Source organism: Schistocerca gregaria, chromosome 8 (assembly GCF_023897955.1).
Source record: "Schistocerca gregaria isolate iqSchGreg1 chromosome 8, iqSchGreg1.2, whole genome shotgun sequence".
Lineage (NCBI taxonomy): Eukaryota > Metazoa > Arthropoda > Insecta > Orthoptera > Acrididae > Schistocerca > Schistocerca gregaria.
In genome coordinates this window covers 394,897,538-394,924,228 of record NC_064927.1, presented here as the reverse complement: position 1 = coordinate 394,924,228, position 26,691 = coordinate 394,897,538, and the positions used below count along the sequence as shown (strand labels likewise).

At 39.9% G+C, this 26,691-nt stretch overlaps 1 protein-coding gene across 2 annotated transcripts in view; it reads left to right on the top strand.

The window, feature by feature from the left end:
• Positions 1–25,593, top strand: part of LOC126283933 (uncharacterized) — a 30,203-nt gene extending 4,610 nt beyond the window's left edge. For both annotated transcript variants that reach the window (XM_049982319.1, XM_049982320.1), the window contains exons 2-3: positions 19,530–19,822; positions 25,149–25,593. In XM_049982319.1, the coding sequence (XP_049838276.1) occupies positions 19,530–19,822; positions 25,149–25,583 (728 nt within the window). In that variant the 3' untranslated portion in view covers positions 25,584–25,593. The remainder of the gene's footprint in view (positions 1–19,529; positions 19,823–25,148) is intronic.
• The last annotated feature ends 1,098 nt before the right edge of the window (positions 25,594–26,691 follow it).

Genomic DNA, 26,691 nt, shown 5'->3' with positions numbered 1-26,691 from the left:
TGTGTTTTGGGATAGGCAAGGTGTGCTTGTTATTGATTTTCTCGAACGCGGAGCAACGATAAATTCTGCCCATTACTGTCAAACTTTGCACAGCCTTAGAAGAGGAGTTCAGTACAAATGCTGAGGAAAGCTGACGTCCAAAATTTTATTTTGGCACGACAATGCCCGACCTCACACAGCAAGGTAAAATCCCACAACGGTTTTAATCTCCTCACGAAATTGACCACCTTGCTCATCAAAATATATTGTTTTTTGCATGCAGTCAGTGGATGTGACACTACTCACGCTCTTTACAATAAATTGGAAATTGTCCCTCATCTGCCCTACACCAAGCGACTTCCACTTGTTTCCCAAGATGAAGACTGGCTTGCAACGCAGCACTTTGATGCCGACACGGAACTCTAAGTGGTCGTAACTCATTGGCTAAAGTCTCAGGAGGCAGAATTTTACGACGAAGGTATTTCAAATCTTGTCCATTGCTATAATAAGTGCCTCAATGTGTTTTGTGAGTGCGTGGAAAAGTAGTAATCAGTCACTCTTTCAGATGTATATAATAAAATGTATTTCTTGTACTTAGTGTTTTTTCTTAATGCCAAAACGTTTCCTGCTTTCTGAATAGTCCTCGTAGATGCAGCTTCTGTATCAGAGGTGGTTCAGAGATTCTTCGCTTCCACCAGCATACAGTCTGATGAGGAATCGTTTACAACAATCCACTACATCTACAGGGTGTTACAAAAAGGTACGGCCAAACTTTCAGGAGACACTGCTCACACACAAATAAAGAAAATATGTTATGTGGACACTTGTCCGGAAACGCTTAATTTCCATGGTAGAGCTCATTTTAGTTTCGTCAGTATGTACTGCTCAATGGAGCACGTTATCATGATTTCATACGAGATACTCTACCTGTGCATGTGCCTTTACAAGTACGACACAACATGTGGTTCATGCACGATGGATCTACTGCACATTTCAGTCGAAGTGTTCGTACGCTTCTCAACAACAGATTCGGTGACCGATGGATTGGTAGAGGCGGACCAATTCCATGGCCTCCACGCTCTCCTGACCTCAACCCTCTTGACTTTCATTTATGGGGGGCATTTGAAAGCTCTTGTCTACGCAACCCCGGTACCAAATGTAGAGACTCTTCGTGCTCGTACTGTGGACGGCAGTGATACAGTACGCCATTTTCCAGGGCTGCATCAGCGCATCAGGGATTCCATGCGACGGAGGGTGGATGCATGTACCCTCGCTAACGGAGGACATTTTGAGCATTTCCTGTAACAAAGTGTTTGAAGTGACGCTGTTACGTTCTGTTGCTGTTTGTTTCCATTCCATGATTAATGTGATTTGAAGAGAGGTAATAAAATGAGCTCTAACGTGGAAAGTAAGCGTTTCTGGACACATGTCCAGGTAACATATTTTCTTTCTTTGTGTGTGAGCAATGTTTCCTGAAAGTTTGGCCGTACCTTTTTGTAACACCCTGTGTATCTACACCTACATAGGTTCTCCAGAGCCACCGTACGGTGTGTGGTGGATGATATCCTCTACCACTATTAGTCATTTCCTTTCCTTTCCCACTCGCAAACAGAGCGAGGAAAAAAAAAACATCTATATGTACGCCTCTGTACGATCCCTAATTTCTCGTATCTTCGTGCTCCTTTGGTGCAGTGTGTGTTGGCCGCAGTAGTCAGTTGGCAGTCAGCTTCAAATGTCCGTTCTCTAAATTTTCTCAATAGTCTTCCTCGAAAAGAACATCTCCTTCCCTCCAGTGATTTCGATTTGAGTTTCCGAAGCATTTCTGTCATACTTCATTGTTGTTCGAACCTACCGGTAACAAACCTAGTAGCCCGCCTCTGAACTGCATCGATGACCTCCTTCAATATGAGCTGGTACGGATCCCAAACACTGGAGAAGTATTCAAGAATAGGCCACACCTGCTTCCTATATGCGGCTTCCTTTGTAGGTGGAACACACTCTCCTAAAATTCTCGCAACTAACCGAAGTCGAACACTCGCCTTCCCTACCACAATCCTCACACGCTCGTTCACCTCATATCGTTTTGCATCATTTCGCCCAGATATTTAAACGACGTGACTGTGTCAGTCAGTACACCACTAATGCTGTATCCGGACATTACATGTGTGTTTTCCCCACTCATTCGCATTAACTTACGTTTTCCCACATTTAGAGCTAGCTGCCATTCATCATACCAACTAGAAATTTTATCTATCTTATATCTTCCTACAGTCGCTCAACCTCGATACATTACCGTCAGCAAACAACCGCATATTGCTACCTGCCTTGCCCGCCAAGTCATTTATATATATAGAGAACAACAGCTGTCCTGTCACACTTCCCTGGGGCGCTCATGATGATACCATCGGTTCTGATGAACACTAGCTGTCGAGGACAGCATACTGGATTCTATTACTTTATAGGTCTTCGGGCCACTAGCACATCTGTGAAATTAATCCATATGCTCCTACCTCCGTTAACAGCCTGCAATGGGGCACCATGTTAAATGTTGTTGTTGATCCCTTGATGCCTCAGAACATGTCCTACCAACCGATCCCTTCTTCTAGTCAAGTTGTGCCACAAACTTCTCTTCTCCCCCATCCTATTCAATACCTCCTCATTAGTTATGTGGTCTACCCATCTAATCTTCAGCATTCTTCTGTAGCACCACATTTCGAAAGCTTCTATTCTCTTCTTGTCCAAACTAGTTATCGTCCATGTTTCACTTCAATAAATGGCTATGCTCCATACAAATACTTTCAGAAACGACTTCATGACACTTAAATCTATACTTGATGTTAACAAATTTCTCTTCTTCAAAAATGCTTTCCTTGTCATTGCCAGTCTACATTTGATATCCTCTTTACTTCGACCATCATCAGTTATTTTGCTCCCCGGATAGCAAAACTCCTTTATTACTTAAAGTGTCCCATTTTCTAATCTAATTTCCTCAGCATCACCAGACTTAATTCGACTACATTCCATTATCCTCGTTTTGCTTTTGTTGGTGTTCATCTTATTCTCTCCTTTCAAGACACTATCCATTCCGTTCAACTGCTCTTCCAAGTCCTTTGCTGTCTCTGACAGAATTACAATGTCATCGGCAAACCTTAAAGTTTTAATTTCTTCTCCATGGATTTTAATTCCTACTCCGAATTTTTCTTTTGTTTCCTTCACTGCTTGCTCAATATACAGATTGAATAACATCGTGGATACGCTGAAACCCTGTCTCACTCCCTTCCCAACCACTGCTTCCCTTTCATGCCCCTCTACTCTTATAACTGCCATCTGGTTTCTGTACAAATTGTAAATACTTTCGCTCCCTGTATTTTACCCCAGCCACCTTCAGAATTTGAAAGAGAGTATTCCAGTCAACATTGTCAAAAGCTTTCTCTAAGTCTACAAATGCTAGAAACGTACGTTTGCTATCCGGAAACAAATGAAAGGATCGTTTGGCATTGTTGTCCGGGAGACCCCATTCGGGAGAGTTCGACCGCCATACTGGAAGTCCTTTATTTTAGTGACTTGCGAATCAATGATGATGAAGGACACACAACACCCAGTCTCCTGCCGGGAATCGAACCCGGGCCCACTGCGTGACAGGCTCTAAAGCTACCGCAACGCCACGGAGACGGACTGTTTTCCGGAACTCTAGAAACATGGAATCAGCCTGTTGCCCTTCATCTGCAGTTAGCAGTATATCATGTGCGAAATGGGCAAGCCGAGTTTAGCACAAGCGACGCTACGTCGTCCTTGTTCGGATCAGATCTTTAAATATTTCTATGTCGTTTTGCAATGAAAGGTTTTTCTTTAGTGTAACGAAGCATTTCACTTTTCCCTTATTGTAAAGAGCGTGAGTAGTGTCACATCCACTGACTGCATGAAAAAAAAAACAAAATATTTTCTCGGGCAGTGTGGCCAATTGTGTGAGAAGATTAAAACGGCTATGGGATTTTACCTCTCCCTCGTTTCATTAGTAATTAGTTTGCTGATAGAGGTCTTTTAGTATGACGACAAGACCACGTCTTCCCTAACAGCTATGACGGTTGAATGTGTGGGAGCCAAAGATAGTGCGATGCTGATAATAAAGGTATCAGCATCATCCACAGCTTGCTTGCAAATTATGTCTGCTTTACCCAATTTCTGCATTAACACTGATATTAAATGATTCCTGTTCTCTGAATTAGTAAGGATTTTTCCCTGGGCGACACGTGTCTGACGAAAAGGCCACTGAGGCGTAATTTTCGTTAATTTTTATATTCTTATTTTCATAAGTAGTCAACTTTGCCGAAAATTGTGCCGTTCCAGAGTTATAACCGAAAAACCTAAAGAAGCACAATTTTTCGTGTGTTTTTCGTTTTTGACCTACTTCCTGGCCGAAATTTTGCTGGCACTTTGAAAATTCTAGTACAGATCCCGTCGAAAAAATACAGAATACTTCTACAATGCTTTCCAGCATTTGGCCTTTCTGAGCACCATTTGACTGAACTGTAAATAATATACATGAAATAACGTCTCCTTGCCCCACTCTTGCACTGAACGGGACAATCTGTGAGAGTTGTTCTCTCCTGCATGTGTATATTATTGATTGCATATATTATTTGTTTTTATTTTTTATTTATTTATTAACGCAATCAGATTAGGGCCTTCAGGATCTCACATAGAACAAGAGTTTTACATGTGATTAAAAACCTTATTACTTCACATTTATGGTACTTAAAAATCATAGTACATTTAATTTAATAAGCACTGATGATATAAAATGGAGTTAGAAAGAGCAACTGAATTTAATCAATACCATTTGGATTACTAATACTAAGTCTGACTAAGAGCAATGATACTAGCGATAGTAATACTAATACTGCTAATAATGATAACATCATACAAAAAGTTATTTATGGGTGTACTTCTTCTACTTCATTAGCATTTATCCCACATGCTGACAAGGTCCGTTATCTTGGCTATCTGTTGCCATTTTATCCAATGTTGCACCTGATCATGGTGCAGGCTTGAGATCTTCCAGCAGGCTTTCAAGCCATTGCTACCTAGGTCGCCCCACTGGCCGTTTATTACTTGTTTACAAACTACAACCAGTCTTTGCCGTTGTTGTTGCACCTGCACTGAGGACATGCCTAAGCCATCGTAGTTGGCTTTATTTCATTTTGTATACTTTTTGTACTATTCCATATAACTTAAGAACTTCATCATTTGTGAAATGACTGTGTCATTTTAATCCAAATGTTCACCTGAGCACCTTTTTGTTTCCACGACATCAAGTCGTTGTTCCATTTCTCTTGTTGGAGGTAAGCATTCAGCACCACAGAGTGCAACTGAAAGGATTACAATTCAAAAGTGGGATTTTATAACAGAGCTAGAGAGAGAGAAAATCAAATACAATTCTTGGGAAGTGAGAAATACCTGTTGGATACTTGTAAGGGGTCAGAGGTGTGTACGAAACAGAGACTGACATTATTGTTGTGTTAGTAAATATGTCATTAGCTGTCTTTTGAAGCAGAATGTGTTGTCAGGTTCTCTGATATAATGAGGCAGATTGTTCCAGAGTCAGATTTCTAATATTGAAAACGACTTACAGAGGACGACCAAGTGACTGTGGTTGAAAGAAAGTGTTTTGTTCTGATGAGAACGGTTCTGCTGTGTTTTCCAGGGAAGAGCCTTAAGGTATAGGGAAGATACGAGCACCACTCATTATGAGCAGTATTGGGTCAGTAAGAAGCTTGATGATTTGCCATCTTGTACAGAAGATGTTGATCTAAAACGCATGACGGGTTTTGCGACGGGGTCGCAAGCAATATGCGTACGACGGAATTTTTCGCTGCTACCATCACTGACCTTCATGAAATAATCAAAAGTCTTATATTCTGTTTTCAGTTCAATAACGATAGTCGCTAAAGTGAAGTGCTAGTTTAGTTTCCCGAATGGGCCGAAGGGATCAGATGCAACTTTTATTTTGCATCCAATTTGACTACGCAGGTTTTCCAATAGAATGCCTGGTCTGTCTGTTGTCTGTTAATGTATTGACAAGCGCGAGTTATCGTTTTTCTCAGACTGACTGACTCTGTTCCCTTTCTGCTTGTAATCAAATCGATTTTCAAGGGTAGGATTTTCTTTGGAAGTCAGATGTGGTTCATGGTGTGGGTTCCTGTAGTCATGTCCTAGTTCATGAACCACGGGCAACGTATGAGTGGCCAAGTAAGTGGTCCCGACAGTCGGGATACCAGTTACTTTGGAATAAGGCTGAGCATCTCGGACATATTCTGAGTCGTGGTCACCTTTGTGATCATAGGGCAAAGACTACCAAATCCACCGGTTAGTCCCTCAATCGTTAGGAGTAAAACCCAATGGGACTCAGGGCAAGTAAGGCTAGCAACCTGCTTCCCTGGTACTTTAAATATGATGCTGGCAACAATCGGAGCAAAATGCCTCGGACCTTTGGAGGTGACGGAGTCCCACTTCTAACTGACAAACCAGGGACTCCTAAGATACGACTTGGCAAACAAATGGTAATGAGATGGGGAGCTATTAATTTCAATGGGGGCTACTCAGGGAAGAAGGTAGAGCTGGCAGAGGCTGCAATTAAGATGGGGCTGGACATTTTAGCTGTTAGTGACATTCGGGTTAGGCGTGAGAAAGAAGAGGAAGTGGGAGAATACAAGGTCTACCTGTCAGGAGTCAAAGCAGGAATAGCACAATGGACTGTAGGGCTTTATTACATCAGGAAAGAAATGGAACCCAGCGTAGTTGCAATAAGGTATGTAAACGAATGACTTATGTGGATAGATCTGACAGTGTCTAGCAAGAAAGTTAGGATTGTGTCAGTATATTCGCATTGTGAAGGGACAGATCAAGATAAGATGGATAGTTTTTATGAGGCACTCAGTGATGTAGTTGTTAGAGTAAAGGACAAGGACAGTGTTCTGCTCATGGGTGATTTTAACGCCAGGATTGGAAATCGAACAGAAGGGTATGAAAAGGTTATGGGTAAATTTGGAGAGGATATGGAGGCCAACAGGAACGGGAAACAACTCTTGGATTTCTGTGCCAGTATGGGCTTAGTAATCACAAACTCCTTTTTTAAACATAAGAACATTCACTGGTACACGTGGGAAGGCAGGGGAACCAGATCTGTCATTGACTATATAAAAACACATCAGGAATTCAGGAAGGCTGTGAGGGACACACGTGTATTCAGGGGATTCTTTGATGACACTGATCATTGTTTAATCTGCAGTGAAATTGGGATTGTGAGGCCGAAAGTGCAGGAGGTCAGGTCCATATGTAGGAGGATAAGAGTGGAGAAACTTCAGGATAAGGAAATCAGGCACAAGTACGTAACAGCGATCTCAGAAAGGTACCAGTTAGTTGAATGTAGTCAATTACAGTCATTGGAAAAGGAATGGACAAGGTACAGGGACACAGTACTAGAAGTGGCTAAAGAATGTCTTGGAACAGTAGTGTGCAAAAGTAGGATGAAGCAAACAGCTTGGTGGAATGTCACAGTCAAGGCAGCCTGTAAAAGGAAAAAGAAGGCCTGTCAAAAATGGCTACATACTAGAACTCAGGTAGATAGAGAAAGTTATGTGGAAGAAAGAAACAAAGCCAAACAGATAATTGCAGCATCCAAGAAGAAATCTTGGGAAGACTTTGGAAACAGGTTGGAGACTATGGGTCAAGCTGCTGGAAAACCATTCTGGAGTGTAATTAGCAGTCTTCGAAAGGGAGGTAAGAAGGAAATGACAAGTATTTTGGACAGGTCAGGAAAACTGCTGGTGAATCCTGTGTATGCCTTGGGCAGATGGAGGGAATATTTTGAAGAGTTGCTCAATGTAGGTGAAAATACGATCAGTACTGTTTCAGATTCCGAGGTAGAATGGGATAGGAATGATGGTGGAAATAGGATCACATTTGAGGAAGTGGAGAAAATGGTCAGTAGATTGCAGTACAATAAAGCAGCTGGTGTGGATGAAATTAAGTCGGAACTCATCAAATACAGTGGAATGTCAGGTCTTAAATGGCTACACAGGATAACTGAAATGGCCTGGGAGTCGGGACAGGTTCCATCAGACTAGACAAAAGCAGTAATCACACCAATCTTTAAACATGGAAACAGGAAAGATTGTAACAACTACAGAGGTATCTCTTTAATCAGCGTTGTGGGTAAAATCTCCTCAGGTATTGCTGAAATGAAAGTGCGAGTATTAGTTGAGGACCAATTGGATGAAAATCAGTGTGGGTTTAGGCCTCTTAGAGGTTGTCAGGACCAGATCTTTAGCTTACGGCAAATAATGGAGAAGTGTTATGAGTGGAACAGGGAATTGTATCTATGCTTTATAGATCTAGAAAAGGCATATGACCGGGTTCCTAGGAGGAAGTTATTGTCTGTTCTACGAGATTATGGAATAGGAGGCAAACTTTTGCAAGCAATTAAAGGTCGTTTACATGGATAGTCAGGCAGCAGTTAGAGTTGACAGTAAATTGAGTTCATGGTTCAGAGTAGTTTCAGGGGTAAGACAAGGCTGCAACCTGTCTCCACTGTTGTTCATATTATTTATGGATCATATGTTGAAAACAATAGACTGGCTGGGTGAGATTAAGATATGTGAACACAAAATAAGCAGTCTTGCATATGCAGATGACTTAGTTGTGATGGCAGATTAGATTGAAAGTTTGCAAAGTAATATTTCAGAGCTAGATCAGAAATGTAAGGACTATGGTATGAAGATTAGCATCTCCAAAACGAAAGTAATGTCAGTGGGAAAGAAATATAAACGGACTGAGTGCCAAATAGCAGGAACAAAGTTAGAACAGGTGGACGGTTTCAAGTACTTAGGATGCATTTTCTCACAGGATGGCAACATAGTGAAAGAACTGGAAGCGAGGTGTAGCAAAGCTAATGCAGTGAGTGCTCAGCTACGATCTACTCTCTTCTGCAAGAAGGAAGTCAGTACCAAGACTAAGTTATCTGTGCACCGTTCAATCTTTCGACCAACTTTGTTGTATGGGAGCGAAAGCTGGGTAGATTCAGGTTACCTTATCAATAAAGTTGAGGTTACGGATATGAAAGTAGCTAGGATGATTGCAGGTACTAGTAGCTGGGAACAATGGCAGGAGGGTGTCCACAATGAGGAAATCAAAGAAAAACTGGGAATGAACTCTATAGATGTAGCAGTCAGGGCGAACAGGCTTAGATGATGAGGTCATGTTACACACATGGGAGAAGCAAGGTTACCCAAGAGACTCATGGGTTCAACAGTAGAGGGTAGGAGGAGTCGGGGCAGACCAAGGAGAAGGTACGTGGATTCGGTTAAGAATGATTTTGAAGTAAAAGGTTTAACATCAGTAGAGGCACCAATGTTAGCACTGAATAGGGGATCATGGAGAAATTTTATAAGGGGGCTATGCTCCAGACTGAACGCTGAAAGGCATAATCAGTCTTAAATGATGATGATGATGATGATGATGATGATGTCAGATGTGTAGCGTCTCTGAGATTCAGAAGCTGCTTCAGCTTATCGGTGAGCCAAGGTTAGGGAAATGCAGGGTACACCTGCTCACTCTCCAAGAAGTAAAATGGCAAGGAACGTAATAGCTGAAAATAGAAGATAGAACAATAAAGTACGGTGATTGCAGTGAATGTTGGAAATTTTACCCGGTTTCTACCTTTATAAATCAATAAATAGCTGAGTAAAGGAAATCAAACATGTTAACAATCGAATATTACATTGTTCGCAGTCAGTGGTTAGACATTACATTTCTAAACGCACATGCATCCGCGGAATATAAGTATGACGATATGAAAGAAGAATGCTGTAGTCAACTGGAACACGCACCCAACTGAATAAGCAGGGTGAATGTAAAAGTAGAGTCAGGAAATTTTGATACCAAAGAAGGAAACAAAGAAATTTACAATCATCGGCAATTTTAGCTTACATGAGAAAAGTTCAGGCAATGGGCTTCGACTTACAAGCCTTGCAATGACAAACGATCCCATGATAAGTAGCAAAACATTTCAACCCAAACACATTCATTTAGGGAAATGGATATCACCAGATGGAGAAACAGTGAATGTCAGATTGATCCTATAGCTACCAAAAAAGATTCCAAAACAGTTCCAAAAATGTTAGAACATTAAGGGTTGCAGATTCTGACCAAACCAAATGTTAATAATATTAAAACTAAAACTAAAAAAGAAACTAAACGGAAATAGAAACGAAATTTTTGAATAAAACATAGGAAATAAGATTAAAGAAAATGTCAAATGAACCTTTATAAAAGAAATGGAAAAAACCTAACAAAAATAGACTACGCAATAAGTACCACAGAAATGTCGAAATCAAATGGAGTATTTAAGAAGTAACTATCAAAGTTATAGGAAGAAGAAAACGACGTAACAAAATCTGGTTGAACATAAAGTACCAAGAAAAAGTGCTGGAGAGAAGAAACATAAGGAAGCCATGGATTCAAGACAGAAAGAATATGACAGTGAAAGAAAGATACTACAAAATCTATCAGTAAACACATCGTACCCTAGTACAAGAAAAAATGAAATATTACAATATGATAAGAGAAGCAAGGATGAGTTTAAGCATCACAGGGAAAGACCAATATACACAGAGTGGTCCATTGATCGTGACCGGGCCAAATATCTCACGAAATAAGCTTCAAGCGAAAAACTACAAAGAACGAAACTTGTCAAGCTTGAAGGGGGAAACCAGATGGCGCTATGGTTGGCCCACTAGATGGTGCTGCCGTAGGTCAAACGGATATAAACTGCGTTTTTAAAATAGGAACCCCCATTTTTATTACATGTTCATGTAGTACGAAAAGAAATATGGATGTTTTAGTTGGACCACTTTTTTCGCTTTGTGACAGATGGCGCTGTAATAGTCACAAACTTATGGCTCACAATTTTAGACGAACAGTTGGTAACAGGTACGTTTTTAAATTAAAATACAAAACGTAGGTACGTTTGAACATTTTATTTCGTTTGTTCCAATGTGATACATGTACCTTTGTGAACTTATCATTTCTGGGAACGTATGCTGTTACAGCGTGATTACCCGTAAATATCACAGTAATGCAAAAATGCTCAAAATGATGTCCGTCAGCCTCAATGCATTTGGCAATACGTGTAACGACATTCCTCTTAACAGCGAGTAGTTCGCCTTCCGTAATATTCGCACATACATTGACAATGCGCTGATGCATGTTGTCAGGCGTTGTCGGTGGATCACGATAGCAAATATCCTTCAACTTTCCCCATAGAAAGAAATCCACGGACGTCATATCCGGTGAACGTACGGGCCATGGTATGGTGCTTCGACGACCAATCCACCTTTCAAGAAATATGCTATTCAATACCGGTTCAACCGCACGCGAGCTATGTGACGGACATCCATCATGTTGGAAGTACATCGCCATTCTGTCATGCAGTGAAACATCTTGTAGTAACATCGATGGAACAGTACGTAGGAAATCAGCATACATTGCAGAATGTAGACTGCCATAGATAAAATGGGGGCCAATTATCCTTCCTCCCATAACGCCGCACCATACATTAACCTGCCACTTGTCGCAGCCATTGTGGATTCCGTTGCCCAATAGTGCACATTATGCCGTTTTACGTTAGCGCTTTTGGTGAATGTCGCTTCGTCGCTAAATAGAACGCGTGCAAAAAATGTGTCATCGTCACGTAATTTCTGTTGTGCCCAGTGGCAGAACTGTACACGACTTTCAAAGTCGTGGCCATGCAATTCTTGGTCCATAGCAATATGGTACGGGTGCAATCGATGTTGATGTAGCATTTTCAACACCGACGTTTTTGAGATTCCCGATTCTCGCGCAATTTGTCTGCTACTGATGTGCGGATTATCCGCGACAGCAGCTAAAACACCTACTTGAGCATCATTATTTGTTGCAGGTCGTAGTTGACGTTTCACATGCGGCTGAACACTTCTTGTTTCCTTAAATAACGTAGCTATCCGGCGAACGTTCTGGACACTAGGATGATGTCGTCCAGTATACCGATAGCACACGCCCGTTGAGCATTTTGACGGTCCATTTTAACACGGGTAATGTATCACGAAGCCAATACCGTCCGCATTGGCGGAATGTGATACCTCGTACTTATACGTTTGTGACTATTACAGCACCATCTATGACAAAGCGAAAAAGTGGTCCAACTAAAACATTCATATTTCTTTACATACTACACGAATACGTGATAAAAAATGGGGTTCCTATTATAAAAAAACGCAGTTGATATCCGTTTGACCTATGGTAGCGCCATCTAGCAGGCCAACCATTGCGCCATCTGGTTTCCCCCTTCAAGCTAGAGGAGTTTCGTTCTCTGTAGTTTATCAATTGGCGCTTATTTCGTGAGATATTTGGCCCGGTCACGATCAATGGACCACCCTGTATACATATATATATATGTATGTATATAAGCCTGGTAAATATGAATCAGCGTGGGAAAATGCTGACTGAGAAGACTAACGTACAAGAAAGATGGTAGAGATACTTTTCACAACAACTCAACTGCAGTGATAAATTAATACTTCAAATTTCAAGAACCTATACACTTAATGTACATGTCACCACCCCATCAGAAAACGAAATGAAGCAGTCAGTAAAAAGTTAAACGATAACAAGGCTTGTGGCGAAGGCGGGATATACACAGTCATTAAAAAATGGAGGGTCAGTTTTTAACAGAAACAATTCAGAAGACGAAGTAAATATTCAAGAACTCGAATCAAGAACAGCTGCCAACGTGCGTAACTTAAGAAGTAGATATCCTTGGAGCAGTGAAGCAACTTAAATCACTTAATAAAAGCACGTCCTCCGGTCCAGATTTTACACCAGTTACGTTCCTTTCAGAGTCTAATGATGCAATAGTTCCATACTGACAATCACTTGAAGGGCTTATTTCAGTAGTGGTACAAGTCCATTACCTCCATTTTCTGCCTATAATGCTACTGAAATTAATGATCCAAACAAACAGAAAGAAAGGTTCATCTCTAGCAAGAAGCCATATGCTTGAATATTTCCTGTATCTCAACTGCAAATTTTTCAGCGCTCATTTAACTTTAGAACTCTGTATCTCAAAATAAACAAAAATGGACTTGTACCACTGTTGAAATAAGCGCTTCATATACAACGGCTCGCTCGACGCAAGATCCATACCCAAAACTGGAAACTGGACAGATCACACCAATATTCAAGAAAGGCAATAGGAGTAATCTACTAAATTAGAAGCCTATATCATTAACGTCGATATGAAGCAGGATTTTGGAACATGTATTGTGTTCGAACATTATGAATTACCTGGAAGAGAACAGTCTATTGACACGTAATCAACACGGATTTAGAAAATATCGTTCTTGTAAAATACAGCTAGCTCTTTACTCACACGAAGCGTTGAATGCTATCGACAAGGAATTTCAGATTGATTCTGTATTTTCAGGAGGGTTTTGACACCCTGCCTCACAAGCAGCTTGTAATCAAATTACACATTTATGGAATATCGTCTTAGTTGTGCGACTGGATTTGTGGTTTGCTGTCAGTGAGGTCACAGTCTGTAGTACATGACGGAAGATCATCATGTGAAACAGAAATGATGTCTAGCGTTCCCCAAGATAGTGCTACCGGTCCTCTGTTGTTCCTTATCTATAGAAACGATTTAGGAGACAATCCGAGCACCTGTCGTAGGTCATTTGCAGATGATGCTGTCGTTTATTATTTAGTTAAGTCATCAGAAGATCAAATCCAACCACAAAACGATTTACATAAGATACCTGTATGGTGCAAAAATTGGCAAATTGACCCTAAATAATGAAACGTGTGAGGTCATTCACAAGAGTGCTAAAAAGAATCCTTTAAGCTACGGTTACACGACAATCAAATTTAAAGGCTGTAAATACAACTAAATACATAGGATTTACAATTACGAACAACTTGAATTCGAAAGAACACATAGGAAATGTTGTGGGGGGGGGGGGGGAGGCAAACCAAAGACTGCGTTTTATTGGCAGAACACTTCGAAGATGCAAAAGATCTACTAGAGAGATTGCCTACACTACGCTTGTCCGTTCCCTTTGGAGTACTGCTGTGTGGTGTGGGATCATTACCAGATAGGATTAACTGAGTACACTGAGAAAGTTCGAAGTAGGACAGCACGTTTTTTACCATCGGACATGATACTGTATTTGGGGTGGACATAATTAAAACAAAGGCGTTTCTTGTTGTGACGGGAACTTCTCACGAAATTTCAGTTACCAGCTTTCTCCCGCGAATGCGACAATGTTTTGTTGACGCCGACCTACATATGGAGAAACGATCATCATAGTAGAATAAGGTAAACCTACGTTCATAGCATTTGTAGACCTAGAGAAAGCTTTTGACGATGTTGACTGGAATATTCTCATTCAAATTCTAAAGTTGGCAGGGTCAATATACAGGGAGCGAAGGACTATTTACAATTTGTGCAAAAACCAGATGACAGTTATAAGGGTTGAGGAGCACATTGATTGAGAAAGGAGTGAGACAGGGTTGTTGCCTATGCCCAATGCTATTCAATCTGTATATTGAGCAAGCAGTAAAGGAAACAGAAGAAATATTTGAAGTAGGAATTAAAGTCCGGGGAGAAGAAATAAAAACTTTGAATTCTGTCAGAGACAGCAAACGGCTTGGAAGATCAGTTGAACTGAATGGATAGCGCCTTGAAAGGAGGATATGAGATGAACATCAACAAAAGCAAAACGATGATAATGTAATGCTTTCGAATTAAATCAGGTAATGCAGGGGGAATTAGATTAGGAAATGAGACACTTTAAGTAGTAGATGAGGTTTGCTACTTGTAAAGCAAAATGACTGATGTTAGTCAAAGTAGGCAGGATATCAAGTGTATACTGGCAATGGCAAGAAAACCGTTTCCGAAGAAGAGAAATTTGTTAACATCGAGCATATATTCAAGTGTCTGGAAATCCTTTCTGAAAGTATTTTTATGGCGTGTAGTCTTGTATGGAAGTGAAACATGGACGATAAACCCTTTAGACAAGAAGAGAGTAGAACCTTTTGAAACGTGGTGCTACAAAATAATGCTGAATATTAGATGGGTAGATCGTGTAACTAATAAGGAGGTACTGAATAGAATTGGGAAGAAGAGAAATTTGTGGTACAACCTCACTAGAATACGTGATCGGTTTGTAGGACATATTCTGAGCCGTGAAGGGATCACAAATTTAGTCCTGGAGGGAAGCATTGGGGGTAAAAATCGTAGAGGGAGACTAAGAGATTAATACAGTAAGCAGATTCAGAAGAATGTAGTTTGCAGTAGTTACTCGGAGGTGAAGAGGCTTGCACGGCATAGAGTAGCATTGAGAGCTGCATCAAACCACTCTTCGGACTGAAGACCACAACAACAACAATAAAATAAGGGAAATCAGAGCTCGCACGGAAAGATATAAGAATTCGTTTTTTCCGAGCGCTGTTCGAGGGTGGAACAACAGACTGTCAAGGTGGATCGATGAACAGTCTGTCAGGGACTTAAGTTTTATTGGCAGGGGAGCCATGTAGATGTAGAAAAAGACCCTCAAAATGAAACACATTAGTTAAAATGAGTATACAGGGAACTTTATGGCATATAAAGACACCAGTAGGAGAAACTGAAGTTTTTAAGGTGTCCTCTGGGTTGAGAGAAGCGGATGCCATTTCACCTAATTTATGAAACTTTGTCTTAGAGAAGATAGACAGAGAGTTTATTAAAAGTAATCCACAAGTGATCTAACTGCAGGATGTGAACATTATTAGATTTGCTTACGTAGATGATACAGCATTAATAAGTAGTTTCATTACAGAACAGATTGATTCAAAACTTTTACGAAATGGAAAAACGACAGAATACCTTGTCATAAGTAAGGAAATCGGAAGTGATGCACCTTTGGCTGTAGATGCATTCACTTTCAAGACTATTGACCACTTCAAGTACATAGCAAGTCTTTTCAGAACAACAATAGAACGGATATGAAAATAGATGCCTGTCTAACAACGGAGTACAAAACACTTTTCAGTTTCATCAAAATTATAAAGAAAATACAGATCATTTACTACTATCTTTAAAGTTCTCTGGTATCAGTCAACTAATATATCTGTTGTGTTCGGTTGTCAGAAATGATTTGGGATTTAACCAGTAATAAACGACTTGATTATTGCATGCGTAAAATATAAGGATTGGAATATATTTACAGTGAAAATGAACACTTATATTTTGTTATACAACGTCTTCTTTGCTGTGATTGTGGGTCAGAACTAGGTACAATAATATGCAGTGATAGAACCAGTCTAACACTTGTGATAAAATAGACTGTAGTTGGTTATACAGTCCGAAGCACTGTTCAAACAGAAACTCTTTCTCCTAGCGATGTTCAGAGTCCAAGTTCACAAACATATGCAAGGACTTGCAGACTAACTTGGAGAGTTTAGCTGGTTGTCTCTAACTCTGCTGTCTTCTCGCTGCTTGCTGTACACTAGGCGTTGACTGGAAAGTGTCATGGCGTGGAACTGACCTCGTGTCCGTGTGTGGGTCTGTTTCAAGACAGCGCAGAGAACTTCTGTCGGAGTGTCTTGCTACTTACGTCTCGTTGATGTCACCAGCGATGCTCCGATAGCAAGGAGCGTCTTTGTGGTGTCGACAGCAGGCGCCAGTGCTACATCTATGCGCCACACCATAATACCGTAACGTTGTACAGATGTGAAACATTAATATTTAGGAAGAAAGATGAAGAAAAACTGTTAATATCACAGGTTTGCATGAAAAAAAATTTTTTGAAAGTTGTTTGAAATTTGATAACTGACTTTTGTGTACTTTACAGCGGTGATTTCAAAAATGCAATCCATTTTTTCTATTACGTAAGTTTCCTCACAAAAAAGGGAACATTTTTGGGTATAATAACAAAGTTCTGCAAGGTTCGCAGAAGAGCTTCTGTAAAGTTTGGAAGGTAGGAGACGGATACTGGCAGAAGTAAAGCTGTGAGTACCGCACGAGAGTCGTGCTTCGGTAGCTCAGTTGGTAGATCACTTGCCCGCGAAAGGCAAAGGTCCCGAGTTCGAGTCTCGGTGGGACACACAGTTTTAATCTGCCAGGATGTTTCATATCAGCGCACACTCCGCTGCAGAGTGAAAATCTCATTCTGAAAATTTAAGCAATTTATCACATTTTTCCCAACGTTATAAATTTTTATTTTATTTATAAATAATGTTCTAAACTACATTTCCGGTACACTTCCATTTCTCTTTTTCTCATAAGTCCTTATAATAACGCTTTCATTTTCTGTCGAAGCTTCTTTTATTGCCTTTCCGGGTGTGAACTCGTTGAGGATCATCTTTTTTTATCATCCAGAAGTAGTGCGCTATCATGTTGACGTTCCATCTTCCGTGATATCTTCTTTCCATTTCTTTGTGTCCGTGGTTGAATCTTTTGCCCTGCTCTTCGCTTACATCACCAAGGTTTGCAGGAAAGTAGTCAAAATGTGAATGGAGAAAATGAACTTTAATGCTCATGTTACAGCCCAGCTTCTTAAAGTTGTCGACCATGTTTGCGACGATTGTCTTGTAGTTCGGACCTCTTTTGTTTCCTAGGAAACCAGTAACAACTAATTTAAAAAACGTCCATGCTGCCTTTTCTTCTGGTTCCATTTTGTCCACAAAGTTGGGATCTGTCATTAGTTTTCTAATGTCTGTTCCGACAAAGATTCCTGCCTTTAGCTTTGCCTCGGATAAACCAGGAAACTACGCACAAAGTATCTGAAACACTCCCCTTCTTTTGGCAGTGCCTTAACAAATTGTTTCATCAGCCCCAACTTAATATGGAGTGGTGGGAGGCTAATGTGGACTATAAGTAGAGCTTGTACCACAACACCTGGACTGTCATAAGTAACTTCTTGTTCTTTTGAATAAAGAGCCCTGTTAATATACGTGTGCAGTTGTGTTATAGAAAGAGGGCACTGGCCACCAAACAACATCCTCTCCTTGCTTCCCATGGTACAAGCCTACAGTGAAAACGATATGACCCAAAACTCTGTGCGTACTCTTTTGCAGTTTCTTTCTTGTATATTTTACGTCACGAAAATGATGTAGTGAACCGATATTTCAGGTTCAGGTGTCTGAGTGGCACGAATTACTCTGTTTGCGTATTTCGTTGCAAACACATATACGGTGCAAGCTGAAGTAGTTTCACATTTCAAGAAGAATGAAAATGCTCGAATTTCACAGTGAAGGGACAAAAAAATTATTTTTGGATTCGAATCTTCGACATAGTCCCTCTCACATAATTTTGGAGGTCTGTGGAGGACACGGATTAGGCATATTTTGTTAAGGAATTTGGTATCCACAAAAATATATTTAACTTGTTTCTCTTCATTACTGTTGGAAGTGCGTAGCGTGGGAGGTAATAAATCAAATCCCGTGTGTGCTGCTACTTCATCCCATCGTATGTTACTTGTGTGGTGCCTTTGAAGGACATTGTGTTTTATATTTAGAGTACTGGAAGGCATGCTTGGCTTGAGTCAAGTCTGCGAGAGAAGTATTACATGGATGTCTGTATTTTGAAATATATGGCAAAGCTCGTCGAGATGAGGTGGCAGTGATAGAACATTCACGTTTGAAACATGGAGAATTGTGTGTTTAGATGTAGCAGTAAAAAATGAAAAAAAAAAGCAGAGAGAGAAAGAGAAAGAGAAGATAGTGAATGCACTGGAAAGATGCTGGAACGGAAGGCGGAAGCAGAAAGGAGAGACAGAAACCTGATCTTCCGGAGAACAAAACTCATCTACACATAACACTAGCATAAAAACAAGTAAAAGAATGTTGATAAAGAGTACTCTTAATGTTAGTGGTGCTAATGACAAGTAACGCTAATGATATCATTAAGAACTGCTGAACAATAAACGAGACTAACATGAATTAGCACAGTAAGAAAAATTAGCTAATCAATGAGTTAATCAACAAATACATGAGTACATTACGGCTAATTGTCTTCTACGGTAACAATACAGACACGCTGTTAGAACTTTTTGGCTGTATGGATTGACAACTTCTTAGCTCCTAAAGCACATGCTTTAAAGTTCATTTTCACAACTAACAACATTTTTTACAGCTTCTACCCTCGCCATTATCCTGCCACCATTTGTCCACGCATTGGATAGCCCAAATTCAGATATTATACTATTCAAAATTCTTAATCTTTCAGAAGTGAGATCCTTACATATTATTAGACCTGTCTTCTCGAATTTCTTCTTCGCTATGAAGGTTTCAGATTTTCACTATATGATACATGCTTCACAACTGTGAGCCTAGCTCCCACGGATCACAATGTCCTATGATCACTCTATAATTTATGATTGTAAAACCTGTGCATGTACATTTAAATTGTAAGTTTTTATTATCAAAAAATTTTATCCTAAAAGTAAATATTTTAATTTTCCCATTCTACTTTTCAGTGGAGCAGGATACGTCAGCCACATCGACTCCCAGAAGAACCACAAGCCTTATATGGCAATATTTTACCAAACTTGGAAAAAAAGGAAAATGCCGTTATTGCCCACAGATCATTTCCTGTTCTGCTGGCTCCTCATCAAACCTAAAAAGACATCTAAAATCGAAGCATCCAACAGCATATTGGGAAATGCGTGGGTCAGGAAATCGCTCAGGTTCGCCATCAACTGATGCAGAAATTCAAGAGATGATTTCTCACGAAACGTCTTCACTGATGTCTGCTTCTGTCTCAGATGAAGTAAGTCAAACTGAGTCACACGCTGCATCCAGCCGGCCGTTGTCATGTGATTCTGGAACAAGTTCTGATTTATTTTCTTTTGTGACGCCCTCACGCCAAATCGCTTTTCATTTGCAAGAACCCGTAAATAAATTTGTTAATACTGTCAAGCTCATCAAGTTAAATAACGGTACAGCAATAGATCCTCAACTTTTAAAACTGATTTGCAAAGAAACCATGTTTTTTCTGTATTTGAAGATGCAGAGTTTAAAAAAAAAGATCATATACATGATTTGCCTAAATTATAATTCACCATGTAGAAAACGTTATCAAGCTCTTTAATGCGCAGTTTGTATCACGATTAAGTGACAAAATTAAAAATGATTTACCCACTGCAAAGATAGTTTGCCTTACGTCTGACAGGTGGACAAGTATAAATAACATTAATTTCTATGCACTTAAAGTACATTTTATACCTGAGAAGAAAAAACAAAAATCATACAATTTAGACTGCTTACACTTCATAGAAATAAACACCACAGAGAAATTGAGGAAAGACTGTTCTCACCAACTCTAATATTAATTTTTAAATCGCCGCCACAATAACAGAGACCGATTTAAATATGAAATCAGTTGCCTCGATTTTGAAATTTTCACGTATCCCATATTTACACAGTTATGAAACCTCGTTGCGCTCCGCACAGTATGGAAGTCCATACAGAAAAACGTTGACAAGGTCAAAAGACTAGTTATATTTTTCAAGAAGTGTGCCTTGGCCTTAGACAAATTTTCAGAAAGGATGTGCCAGAGGATGGAACACTGGTAAAACATCGCATTGTTTCTTGTCGTGTTATTGTCGATGAAAAATCGATCACTTTAAAGTTAAAGGACACACGCTGGGGTTCATGCAATAGGCCATATAGATTTTGAAAGTTTTCGATTAGGTAACTAAAGAGGTGTCTTGAAAGATAACTGTCTCATTGTCAAAAATGACAATCTTGACAAGATTAATGGTATGGCAACTAAAATTTTTCAAAGACAAAAATGTCTTCGAGGAATAGGTTCATCAGTTAATAGTTTGATTAAAGGGTTGCCAGAGTAGTCTGAGGTCACTGCATACTCATGTCAAGACATCCGCATGAGTACTAAAAGGAATCCGCAAAATTTTTGTTACACGACAAATCATACAAATCTTAAGACTGAGAATTCAGCTAACAAGAGGACCATACGCACTTCCCCTCACTGGTTTGATTCTTATTGACCGGATGTGTAGGACAGCTCGTTTTGTATTATGACGTAATAGGGGAGAGAGTGTGGCAGATATGATACGCGAATTGGGGTGGAAGTCATTACAGCAAAGACGCTTTTCGTCGCGGCGAGATCTATTAACGAAATTTCAGTCACCGACTTTCTCTTTCGAATGCGAAAATATTTTGTTGAGCCCAACCTACATAGGTAGGAATGACCATCAACATAAAATAAGAGAAATCAGACATCGAAGGTTTAGGTGTTCATTTTTCCCGCGCGCTGTTCGGGGTTGGAATGGTAGAGAGATAGTATGATTGTGCTTCGATGAACCCTCTGCCAAGCACTTAAATGTGAATTGCAGAGTAATCATGTAGATGGAGATGTAGATGTAGACAAGACAGGGACTTCAACATATGTAAACAGCAGGATGGAACTCTCAACCATATTCTACGAAATCGTTAGTGTTCGAAAGAGTTGGCAGCCGAGCCAGTAAATGCACAGCTCGAGAAGTGCGAGATCCAGGGATCGAATCCTTCTCCCGACACTCCCATGTAATTTTAACAACAGAATTATTACGACTGTGCCTGTTACCATTACAGAATGAGTCATTTATTATTTTGATTATCTCCATTCTGAAAAACGAGAAAGAAATTTTCGTAAGGAGACTGAAAATGAGAAAGGGATACCCAAGAACTTTCAATCAAATCAGTGTAGTCATTTATTTATAATGTTATTTCTACGTTTGTGACAAGTACAATGTTCAGCCTATGGAGCTTGTGACAAGTATAATGTGTAGCCTATGGAGCACTGCACGTCACAGGATGATACTGACCATAGAAACATAAGAAACAATAATTGTTGCTATGTGCAGAGCACTTGTAAGAAATTATTTTTGCATATGCATGCCTTTTTTCAGTGTGTCTGTGGCAAAACAAACTTTGTTTACATTCATAAACGTTTCTCGGTCATCATACAATTTCATGACGTATCACGCATATCTGTTGTTAGAATTACGAGGGGAAAAAAGTAACAACAGCGACACTCGAACCACAACACTTCGCGCTTATGAAGCTAAGTGCATACCCGCTCGGCTGCAGAAACATTGAATGCTAGCATCCATTCGAAGTATATAGCGCCTCTAAAATTTTCAAACTCGATTTTCTCGAAAATAGTTGAGAGTTGCCTCTTCCTGTTTACATGTGTTGGTATCCTGGTGTTGTGCTACACACCCTAATATGAATCAGACTGGAGAGGGAAATTTCGTATGATTCCCTTTTAAGTACTTAGGGGTTACAATTAGACATAACTTAAATTGGAACGATCACATAGATACTGTCGGGGGGAAAGCGAACTATAGACAGCGATTTATTGACAGAACACTTAGAAAATGCAACAGGTGTACAGAAGACACTGCCTACACTACGCTTGTCCGTCCTCTTCTGGAGTATTACTGTGTGGTGTGGGATCCGCATCAGATAGGATTCACGGACGATGTTCAAAGAAAGGCAGCTCGTTTTGTGGTATCGCGAAACAGGGGGGACGGTGCCAAGGATGTGATAAGCGAATTGGGGAGATAACCGTTAAAACAAAGGCGTTTTTCGTTGCAGCATGAAATTTCAGACACCATATTTCCACCTCTAAACGTAAAAATACTTTCTTGGCGCCGAACTACATAGGGGAAATTGTCGTCATAACAAGATAGGAGATCAAAGCTCGCACGGAAAGATTTATTCATTCGTTCATCCCGCACTCAGCTCGGAGGTGGAATAATAGAGAAATAGCTTGAAGATGGTTTGATGAACATTCTGCGAGGCACTTAATTGGGATTTGCGGAGTAATTATGAAAATGGCGAGAAAAAACTATCCCTTAAGTTGATGAGAAACGAGAAAATTGCTGTACCCCATGCTGTACCAACTAGTTCTGAAAGTACTATGTATCCCAGCTATGCCAGTGCCCTGAGAGGGTATTTTTCAAAAGCAGAAAAAATATCCACTGAGAGAAGAAACCAACTCACTTCGACTAAAATAAGTTAAATTTTATATACAACTCACAATGCTTTACGGTTTTGCCATAATGATTACAAATGACGACTATAAATATTTAAATGAATTACAATTACGATATAATTCTTATACTGTATTTTATTTCCAATAGAAGTCTGAAACCACAACAGAAATTAGCCTTATTTTTAAAATTCCTCTATTTCATAAAAAATATAGAATTTTGCCGTAGTATCTTTAATTTTTACAGCAGATGCAATGCAGAACCTTTAAATCTAAAAACTAATAGCGTCATAGGAAACTTATTACTTCTCCCATGTTACTGCAAAACAGGGTCAAATCTGATACAAATGTTGGTATAGTGACTGGAAGTTGAAAGGGCAAGGTACCTTCCTATTTTTATTTTTGTGAGTGAATGGCGAGTGTTGTCATGAAAAAGAGCGATTCCATTCCTGATCTGATCACTGAAACGAATGGTTTTGCCCTCTTCCACAGCGCAAACTGCCCAAAGCTTTCTTATTGACTGCCTTGCCCAAACAAAGAAAACAGAAAAATGCGACTCGCTGAGATATGTTTTACGGTTTTCAGCCAAATATTGTACTATCCTAGCACACGAATAAACTCTTGAGACACATAAGTGCCTGTCGACATGCGCATGAATTCACAACATGAACAGAGTCTGTCAGCAGACACCTTTCAGTGTGAAACACTGAAACATCCCCCTAGAAAAATTTATAAATGACAGTGCTGGAAAACCTCTACGTTATTCGGTTTTCAAACAGATGAGAAAAACTGAACGTACTCAAGACATTTATCTCTTTACTTATTCTGATCAACACTAAACTGACACACAATATTTTTTTTAGCGCAACGCAATCTGACTTTCAATAATCCCTACAAAAGAATGGCCCTGACTAACAGTAACCTATACTGAATCACTTACCTCACAAAAATCTTTGTTACTCAAACTACTGCAATACAGCGAGCGCCAATACTGCCAGCTAAATAAAAGATTCTAACTACTGAAGGCACTAACTACTGATATGCATAGTTAGCAATTAAAAGCTGTTGATGGAGAACAAACAATGTATCTACCTTAATAGTGTTGTTCATGACATCCAGTCTTACAAATTTCCTTTTTCTGGCTGACACACGTCCAGATCGTCAGCTTTATAACCCTGCCATTTCTCTCACCACATCCACCACCGCTGGCGGCTCACCTCCAACTGCACAACGCTACGCGCTGTTCCCATCCCACTACCCAACAATACAATAGCGAATATTCCAACAATGCCAACCAGCCACAGATTGCACAGAGCACAATCAGTGATTTTCATACAGAGCGCTACGTGGCGTTACCAACATAAAAACCTAAACAGCCTACTTACAATTCTTTTCTGTAGTCTGCAATAGTTTTATTTGCTGCAAAATATCGATCAGCGTTTTTCACAAGGGACATGTCAAGCCGCTGCTTCTAAATAATCCTACATTTCCTAGTTCTAGCACAACAACGTCTACAGAAATCTATAATGTGCATCAACTGAGGCTAGTAAAACTGTGTTGTTCATTCCCTTGTAGTTGTAATAAACCGATCCATCCCTCTATAGACCACTGCATGTAATAAGCGTTTCTTGCAAGGCCCAAAAACGCTGGGGGAACTGCTTCCGTGCATTAGAATACGCTTCTGTAATATTTGTCCAGACATCCTTACTGAAACCATTACACTGTTTCACAAGCTGCGACATCGTCGCGAAAAGACACAGTGACCCGTATATATAATAAGTTTCCTTTAATTTACGACTATGGTCACAATCTTTTCTGTTTAACAGATTACCGGTTTCGGTCTTTAATGACCATCATCAGATCTGTCTCATAAAAACAAAGTCCTAATGCACTAATGCCACTATGGCTGCAGTGCATTAGGACTTTGTTTTTATGAGACAGATCTGATGATGGTCATTAAAGACCGAAACCGGTAATCTGTTAAACAGAAAAGATTGTGACCATAGACGTAAATTAAAGGAAACCCCATTACACTGTATTAGCATAACAACAAGCGTATCAGTTATGTCTCAACAGTATGATCTTTTATTACCAGGTGCAGCCTCGAAAAAAGAAGAAGTGCAGCAAAGAACCTTTGCTCGATGACGCACGAAGAGCATCACAATACGCTAATAGCATCACAGGCAGTGACACTATGAGTGCTGAAGACATATTTTGCAAATTTGTTGCATCCGAACTGCGGCAAATGTGCTGTGAAGTACGCCAGGAAACAAAGGCCAATATTATGATGGCATTAACGGAGGGAATGCGGAAGCAGTCAGCTCTGAGCCTCAAGACCGTCTCACAAACCAGTTGCCAAAATTCATCGTCTACTCTCTCCCCACCGGGTCCAAGTACAGCCCACAGATTGGTCACTACAGTTCAAGCTTCACCTGCAACAATAACACCTAAAGAAGACGTAACCTACTTTCAGTCATCACAGGATATTGGATATACGACATATTCTGATGCACTGGAACAAAGTCTGTAATTTTGCGGGGTAATGGTCACATAATAATAATTATTATCACTTCAGTAATCTTTTTTAAGCTTTTCTTTGACTCATTTTCAAATAATCGTTCTTAAGGGTTCTACAACGTGTCAAAAGTGTCAAAACCTTTAGGTATTACATGGCATAATGTTGCTTTTGATACCAGAAGCCAGTATTCAAGATTTTGGTAGTGTCTACGGGTGATAAGGAATCTTAGAGTAATTGATTACTTCTCGAAAGGTATAACTGCTTTTCTCGTCACATAGTGCTAATTCCTTAATTTTCATTGCAGAAGTTCTAGTAGGGACCGGTTATTATTCGTACTCGTCCTCAAATTAGTTCTAAACGAATATTAGTCCTGTAACAATTCTTTCCGAAGAAATGTAAAGCTTTCACCTTCCTTCCATCTGATCATCCTTTTCTTCACCCATAATCACCATTTTTCTTCTTTGTTTTGATCACTGTGACGGCATATGATGCAATGGCTGCAAAAAGAAAAAACAAAAACAAAAAAACAAGAACTTTTGATTACTTCTTAGAACTCGACGCCATGTGTGAGCTAGAGACGGCTGAATTAGTTCATCTTTGAGAACTAGTTCACTGGTGATCGGATCTTTTACAGGCCCATTTATGTTTACTTGTTCACTGTTCTTTTTCTTTTACCTGAGTTCGTATTGCTATATGGGTCTTAAAAAAGTGAAAATGAAAACTGGGAGTGTCATATCCTAACAAAAGAGAGCCAAGACTCTGAACTATGGAGGGGGACGAGGCGAGTATGGTGTGGGGCATTTCATATTACTTTCGTGGTGAATCCTGAATGTCGGATAACAATTATAGCAGAATTTCAAAAAAATGAAATTCATAAAACGTTGAAAACTCTTTCTCTCGGGACAAGTACACCCATTGAATTACAGACCCATATCACTGACCTCAATTTGCAGTAGGATTTTGGTGCATATACTGTACTCGAGCATTGTGAATCGCCTTGAAGAAAATGACTTATTGATACATAACCAACACGGATTCAGAAAATATCGTTCTTGTGCAGCACAGCTTCCCATGAAGTAATGAGTGTTGTCGACAAGGGATCTCAGATCGACTCCATATT